The 8,222-nt window shown below is 45.4% G+C and overlaps 1 protein-coding gene across 2 annotated transcripts; it reads left to right on the top strand.

The window, feature by feature from the left end:
• Positions 1–2,346: 2,346 nt before the first annotated feature.
• On the top strand, positions 2,347–7,904 carry LOC114803434 (synaptotagmin-like protein 3). Of its 2 annotated transcripts, none has more exons than XM_029002974.1 (15): positions 2,347–2,615; positions 2,936–3,151; positions 3,269–3,336; positions 4,050–4,101; positions 4,192–4,264; positions 4,338–4,407; positions 4,490–4,602; positions 4,822–4,950; positions 5,090–5,367; positions 5,454–5,556; positions 5,976–6,146; positions 6,221–6,299; positions 6,432–6,531; positions 6,644–6,849; positions 7,570–7,904. In XM_029002974.1, the coding sequence occupies exons 1-15, from the start codon at positions 2,518–2,520 to the stop codon at positions 7,659–7,661; spliced, it is 1,848 nt and encodes a 615-aa protein (XP_028858807.1). In that variant the 5' UTR covers positions 2,347–2,517; the 3' UTR covers positions 7,662–7,904. The 2 variants fall into 2 exon arrangements, with proteins under 2 accessions (XP_028858807.1, XP_028858808.1); XM_029002975.1 differs by having other exon boundaries at positions 2,349–2,615; positions 5,198–5,367.
• The last annotated feature ends 318 nt before the right edge of the window (positions 7,905–8,222 follow it).

The raw sequence follows: 8,222 nt of genomic DNA on the forward strand, positions 1-8,222 counted from the left end.
AAATCCTAGACAAGGCTGCTCCCCCTCGTTCTGCTTTAGGGAGCTGCTTAGAGGAGTTCAAGAGGTTATCAGTTGTCCAAGGTCTTATAAACATAAACAGGGCCATCTCCTCCAGCCACCTGGACCATGGGGAGGGTGGTCACCGCAGGGTCATGGGGGTCTTGGAGGGAGAAAATGGATTCATCACATTTTATACCAGTCCAGAGAGTCCACTACCTGAATGGGGCCAACAGTTGTTCTGGAGTTGGTTGGCTCTTGTAGAGTCGGAGCAGGGACTTCTTCTGACGGTAGTAAGTAGTACTGCAGCAGGAATCGGCTGTGGAAGCCATCTTCTTGGTCTGGTAGGGGCTGTACATTTTTCCAGGGTGGAGGGGCGGAGTCTAGACTCAGACAGGCTGAAGATCCTCTAGAATTTTGCATAGAAAACAAAGACGCAACAGCAGCAGCAGAAACGGTATTTAGTTTCACAGCTTCAGCGTTTTCCCCCTTTTTTTGTTCCTTCATTCACCTTCCGTTTCCCATATTTTAAAATACTTCTCCATTTTGTCCATTCCTTGTAACACTTTACCCTTCTTAACTCTCAATATTTCCCACTTTCTACCTTCGATCGAGAGAGAGAACGGAGGGGTGAACGCCCACTGTCATGATCCGGTCCGGAAGGGGTTACTCCGGTCCGGGATCTGTCTGCTCATACACAGACAGGCATTACCATGGTTTTCTTTCTTTTTTTTATCATTATATACGTTTCAAAACTAATAGGAGCTTCACTTTTCCCATTTGACTGGTCTTGTCACTCAAGTTATTATTAACTTGCCTGGAACTCACAGCCACGAAAACAACTGCTCTTGCTAAGAAAGCTCACAGGTTATGAATTTCTAATTGAATGTTGCACTAATGGCTCACAATTCTCTCGTTTTATGTTTTCTTATTTTATGTTTTCACAGAATCAAGCAAATATGATGTCATTAAAATGTTAAGAAATCAAATATTTTAGCTCACAGGCATGACCGATCCCACTTTGTGGAAGTTATTTCCATCAGCGAGCGTCTGAGGAGTCAACATGAGAATTTAGTCTTTATTTACATGCGCGCATGGGAAGACTCGCTAAGAATCTCCAAAGGTCTGAACACAGTGACGTGTGCTTTTTATTCATTTCTAAATGGTTCAGGTCCAAAAAACAGTCACATAAACAAGCTACATGACTGAATCTGAATCTTAAAACCCTTATAAAGAATCTAACCAAAACCCACTAAACTCAAAGTAATGAAACATCACAGCAAGTGGTGAAGGTGGTGTGATGTTGACCAGGGTCTGCTGTGGTGGGTGGAGTTGTAGAAGAAGGACCACACCATCAGACCAAATCAACCAAACACAGTCAGTAAGAATTCTAGAGGTCATGGACTGTGGACAGCTGACCCAGCAGGAGCTGGCGGGGATCATGGGATGTTCATGGAACATTCCTGTGCAACTGGGAAACTCTTTGAAATGAATCTTCTCACGTGGTGTAAGGGTGGTGTATTCATGGTAAGTTGTGGTGGAGAACGAGTCCCCACCAGTGTCCTTTCATCCCCAGCCTGTCCCTGTTTAAGCAGAGCTGCAGACAGACAGCACGATCAGAGGAAAGTCCCACCGCTGAACAGACCGGACGTCCCACAGGGGTACCTTGTTCTGATTGACACAGACGCTACTTGTCAGACAGATCGTAAGGGTCGTAAATCCCGAACAACGGGCTGGAGAAGCAGGATGTATAAAAATATAAAACTATACTACGTTTGTGGTCAGTAGCACTGGTTATTAGGTCAGATGTCGGTCAGGTGACCATATCTGCACTTCCAGGAAATGATGTGTGGGTGTTGTGGGGACAGTTTGTGGCAGGACCGCCAATGATGTCACTTCAGGTAAATGCAGTCATCATGAGCTCTGTCAGTTGCCTTTTCAGTCACAGACTGAAATGAAAGACATCAGGGGACAGGGGACGTTTTCGGATGATTTGCATTATGCTGACCCTACATCATTTTATTGATTTTATGTGATTTAATAATCCAGGTGGTTATTAATGTTCCACCAAATATACCATCAGAATTTCAATCTCCAGTCTGGTCTGGGAACGCCTTGGGGTCCTGCCGGAGGAGCTGGTGGAGGTAACTGGGGACGAGGACGAGGACAAATATACTATCAATATGTCCTACTGGCAAAGTTTGTGTGTGTGTTTTTACACCAAAAAACACGTGGTTACTGATGGCAGGCCTGTCAAACACAGGGGACTCTTTCACCTACTCCCCCTTATACTAAAAAGGGAGACATGCATCAATAATGCACTAGGTGGCATTTAGTGAGTGTGTGTGAGTGTGTGTGTGAGTGAGTGAGTGAGTGTGCACCACAGACAGGTTAGGACCGGCTGGCTGCTTCCTGTTTCACGCTCTGAGAAGTGAATCTCACGGCCAGTGTGTGAGGAGCTGCTGTAACCTTCAGGTGCACGATGAGGACATTGTCATAAGAATAAAGCCAGAGGAGATTATGGATCTCAGTCTGCTCAAAGCTCTGGAGCGGGAGAAAGTTCTGGAAGTTCTGCACAGAGACAAGATCCTGCGTTCTATGGAAGAGGACCGTATACGGTAAAGTCTATGTTCTTCATTTAGCCTCTAATATTAGTGTCTCTTCTATTGGACAGGCACTGTGCAGTAAACACAGGATCCAGTTGGGATGTTAAATCACCCAAACAACAGGAATGTGTTTAAAATGGTTCATTATAATTATGACCAGTTTAGGCGTCATTGTCATTGTCACCACATTCTAACTGACGATGATTATACAGGGACAGTCCCCTCGCTCAGTAAGTGGGGTTTGGGGTCTTCTTCCCCCAGTTAGTCATTAATATAATTCTAATAATTATTAATAATTCTTAAGATTGATCTGTACTTGAACGTGTTACCAGGAGGCTAAAAGTGGAGCTGCAGGACCTCCGGCGCAGGGGTGCGAAGAGCATCTCGCGGCAGTATGGGGAGCGGACATGTGCCCGCTGCCAGAAGCCCCTTGGAAGGTTCTGGAACACTGGAGCTGTGTGTCTAGGCTGCAGCCACCGGATCTGCGGCAGATGCCGAGTGTTCCTGACCAGGAGGTTCTGGAGGTGTACTGTGTGTCACGCGTACAGGTGTGGACATCCAATCAGAGAGCAGCATCAGGCCACCGAGACCCCATGATTCTCCACCGCAGTATAATATGAATATAATACGCGCTTATTAAAAGTATTAATGCTTGTTTCTGGCAGGGAGGTTAAAGTCAAGTCGGGCGAATGGTTTTTGGAGGAGCGAGGAAAGAAGTTTCCACATGAAACAGGTACACAACGTGCATCCATCTCGGAATTTATGGCCTGGATATGAATATGAAATCTTGGGGTTTGTAGTTGCAGCCGTTCTGTTACTCGGTGCAGAATGTGTGCAGTGAGCAACATGATATTAATATTTTAGTGATTGTGTGTTGGCACAGATGAGGCACAAAGCAACAACAGCGTCCAAAATAGTAATATTTAAAACGTTTTTAATATTGATGCTTATATATTTTAGGAGTATGGTGACGCACACTGTAGATTATATTTTTGGCCCCATCGTATTTTGTTTTTATTTGATAGTCTAATCTGAGTAAAGATTAATTATTGCTTGATGAAGGCAATGGGGTGGTAGTGGCCTAGTGGGTAACACACTCGCCCATGAACCAGAAGACCCGGGTTCAAATCCCACTTACTACCATTGTGTCCCTGAGCAAGACACTTAACCCTGAGTGTCTCCAGGGGGGGACTGTCCCTGTAACTACTGATTGTAAGTCGCTCTGGATAAGGGCGTCTGATAAATGCTGTAAATGTAAATGTAAATGAAGGCGATTGGTCAAATGGTCCAATTATAATGTAAAATATAATATAATGTCATTTTAACAGGTTACATTTACACACTTTCCCTGTTATCCCACCTTACTGGTGCTCAGCAGGAATCTCAGTAATCTGGTCCAGATCAAACTTCATCTATGATCTAGTAAGAGTGTTTTCCTGTTTTCAGCTCAGCATGAAACCATTGGAGAAAAGTTACTGAAGTCCCACCAGAGACTGGGGTGAGAGATGATGCTGGGCTCGTTTTGCACTGCGTTCAAATATGCAGGAAGATTTTCACTTGAAAATGTGTGTGTGTGTTTGGGTTCCAGTAACATCTCTATAGTTCCACCAACCCCTCCACCTTTTCAAGATGTGGCCAAGCTATCATTCAGCCGGTCTGGGGTGAGCTGTTCATCTCATGTTCAATATGAGCTGTTCATCTCATGTTCATTCATTCATTCCCGTGGGGTTTCAGAATTTCACTTCTTCGCCTTTAACAAAGTCCATGGAGGATCTTGTGATGTCTTTCAACTCTCACATCAGGAGTACGTTCCAGATTTTCTAAATGATGTAGTGAAACCAGACAAGTTTTATATGAGTGTCAACCTGCTGAAATTTGTATGACAGGGATCTCCAAGTCTCAGAGTGACCTGAGGGCTGACCTTCTGACTGTGAACTATGACAGGACCATCAGCATGTCCAAGAGCCAATCAGACACTGCCATCAGCACTGCTTTCATCGTAAGACACGTACAAAAGACTCATCAGTTCCTCAGGTGTACACAGCCCTGTTAAATTCGCAAAAATGTCATATGTCACCTTTCCTGTGACCTCCTGTGTGCAGGAGCTTTAAAGGAATACTTTAGGAATACTTAGGAATACCCTGCCATCAGTTATCAAATTCTCCTTATAAATCCTCTGTACCTAAATACAAAATGGCACATTTCATTTATTCATCAGCTGAACAAAGGCCCAAGCCTTTCAAATATATTTAAGAAGTTTAAAGAGTGGGAGCAGCAAACGTCCAAGAGTCTGTCCTCTGGGGCTCTCACCGACCGGGACACATCGCTGAGTTCAGGAGAGACGAGGGTGAGAAATTATTATCACCTATATTTAAATGAAGCATGTTACTGCTGTGCACTACTAGCTGTATGGCGCTGCGTGAAGCAGGACGTTGTCTTATCCGTCTCACATCAGACTGAATAAGACTCGTGGTCCGTGCTCGCAGCTGCTGCACCACACTGCTCATCTCATGCATCAGAGGTCAGGACCGGACAGTCGAGGAGAGAAGCTGAGGAATAATGAAACGGAGTTGAAGTGTTCGCTCCTGTCGCAGGGCAGCAACAGCAGCATTGAGACAGACGCCGACTCCTCTGGAAACCCCAGTGTGACGGGAGAGATCGAAATCGCCTTGGCCTACAGCTTCAACACTTCCTGTTTGGAGATCCTAATCAGCGCCTGCAAGAACATCATGTTTGGGGGCTTCAAGCAAAGGAAATGTCACCCGTGAGTCCAGCTGATATTTACAGGGCCTCACTGTGCAATAGTATCGATATCGCTGCCTTTCTAGCGTTGACTTGATCTTGTTCCAGGTATGTGAAGGTCTATCTTCTACCAGATAAATCTTCAGGCAGCAAACTGAAGACCACAACCAAAAAGAACACAACAGATCCCGTATTTAAAGAGACGTTGCAGGCGAGTTGCAAACACGGTACAATGTATGACGGCAGAAACTGTTCTAGTTCCTCCAGTCCTGAATAATTGAACAAAACTTCACATATAGAGTATATTTTCTACACACGCAACAGGAAAAAAGAACTAACCTGGTCTCATAACCACATGTAGGACAGGTTCCCCTGGAGCCTGGGGCTTTAGATCAGTGCCCCCCAACCAGAGGTAACAAATACCTTCAGGAATTTAAATGGGGATTTCTGATGATCCTATTGGGTGTGTTATTGGGATTTTATCCATTTAATGTTATTAAGTATAATTTTGGTGTCCTCAGGTTGGGACCAACTGCAGAACATGATGCTTGTAGTTCAGTCTGTTTTGGGTCTCAATTTTTTTATGTAATAATACATATTTTTTAACTGATGATGCATTAATGTCTCCAGTATTCTGTGGAGCGCCACCTGTTGGCCAGTAGAACACTGCACGTGTCAGTATGGCACTCTGAGACGCTGAAGCGAAAGTTCTTTATCGGAGAAGTTCTCATCCCACTGGAGGGATGGAGGTTTGAGGACAGCAGCACAAAGAGTCCCGCTTGGTATCCGCTTCAGCCAAAGGTATGACATTTAAATGGTAAATCAGGGTAAACAACAGCAACAGGAGAAATGTAATAATGTCTTTATATCCGCAGTCAGATGGGGGCGCTGTGGACCAGGTTGTGGGATTGCTGCTTGTTAAAGTAAAATTTTCCAACCCGAAGCACACAAGTGGTGAGATCAAGCGTCATATTTTCCAGTGATGCTTCTACAGTACGCACTTCAAATAAAGATCAGTGGAAATAATGTCTGAAATGAATAATGAGTTATGATTATATATCCAGTAAATGTGGATGTTTTATGTAGACAGTTGCAGTGTCTCACATGAAGCTGGTCAACTGACCGTCCTTGTCACTGGTGTCCAGAACATGACCGGCTCAAAGTCAGGAGCTGCCTTTGTGAAAGGGTACGAAACGCCTGCTGCCTGTGTTTGCATGTTGAGGACCAGCATGAGAATAGAAGAGTAAACCTGTTTTGCCCGCAGTGTAGATCACGTTTCCACCCTGCCTTTGCTCCAGGAGTCTGACTTTACCTGGAGGCCAGATCCTGAGCCAGAGAAGCCCAGTGGTGAAGAAGAAGTCCAATTTGAAATGGGCCTTACAGCTGGTCTTCAGCAAGGTGACTCTCCATGAGCTGAAGGAGTCTGTGCTCCACCTGGATCTGTGGGACCAAGCGACCTTCAGCCTCTCTGAACGTCTGCTGGGTACAGCCAGACTACAGGGAGGTAATAGAAACTCCATCGAATGCATATATCCTTCACACCATGTTGATAATAAAAAAATGTTCATAGATGGACAGACAGATGCTTGCTGAAATAGCTGAACATAGTTCGTAGTAGAGGAGTTCGTTCAGGAATTGGTACTAGCGTGCAGGAATCCATAAAGCCCCTGAATAAACTGGGCTGTGCAATATTGGCATTTCATTCTGGTGCTATGATTCAATATTAGGATGTGGCAGAAGAATGCAGCAGCACAGGTTAATCATTGAGACTTTATGCTACTTTTTATCATGGCCAGTGAAGCCCTGCAGTGAATTCTTTTTTTATGAATGATTGTAGTTAATAATCTAATCTGATATACATAAAATTAAAAAAAAAAACTTGACAATTTGGCAACTGTGACACATGCTGAAAGGCTGGAACTGTGTGCTGCTGCAAGCGAGAGCAAGATAGTGAAGGTGTGATTTGAGTTTCGGGAAGTGACGTCACTTACCTCTCTCTTCTCTCTCTCTGCCCTCCCTCTCTCTCTCTCTCTCTCTCTCCTCCCTCTCTCCTCTCTCTCTCTGCTCTCTGTCTCTCTCCCTCCTCCCTCTCTCTCTCTCCCTCCCTCTCTCTCTCCCTCTCTCTCCCCCCCCCCCCCCCTCTCCCTCTCTCTCTCTCTCTCTCTCCATCTCCCCCCTCCCCCCCCTCTCTCCCTCTCTCTCTCTCTCTCTCTCCGCCTTACAGCACCGTCCTGGCAAGCCCTGCAACAAATGCCCAGTGTGTGGCACAGCTTCAGCCTCGCCCTGTGTACCAGTATCAACACACGGAAACCATGACAACGCTTACCCCACCCAGTAGAGCCTCATCTCTTAGTCAATCAATCAATCAATCAGTCTTTATTTATATGGCACTTTTTACAATCTACATTGTCACAAAGCACCAAACAAATAGAACCGTTCTAAGTCCCAGGTGAGCAGGCCAGAGGCAACAGTGGAAAGACGAAAGCTCCCTCTAACAAGATGAAAACCTGGAGAGGAACCTACAGGATTACAATAAAATACATTTCAAGATGAAAGTTATTGCCGTCCACTTGTCTATAATGATGTGTGTTCGAGTCCCAGCAGGTGACTATCAGATGAGGTCAGCAGAGGAACAAGTAGGACAGTCCGTGGAGGTCAGCAATGTCACATGGTGAAGGATAGTGGAAGTGGTCACATGTGACACACCACAGCACAGTACCCAGCGGACACAGTGAAATGTGTCCTCTGTATTGAACCATCACCCTGAGTGAGCAGTGGACACCATGACAGGCGCCCGGGGAGCAGTGTGTGGGGACGGTGCTTTGCTCAGTGGCACCTCAGTGGTACCTTGGCGGATCGGGATTCGAACCGGCAACC

This window comes from Denticeps clupeoides, chromosome 14 (genome assembly GCF_900700375.1).
Source record: "Denticeps clupeoides chromosome 14, fDenClu1.1, whole genome shotgun sequence".
In the NCBI taxonomy this organism is placed as follows: domain Eukaryota; kingdom Metazoa; phylum Chordata; class Actinopteri; order Clupeiformes; family Denticipitidae; genus Denticeps; species Denticeps clupeoides.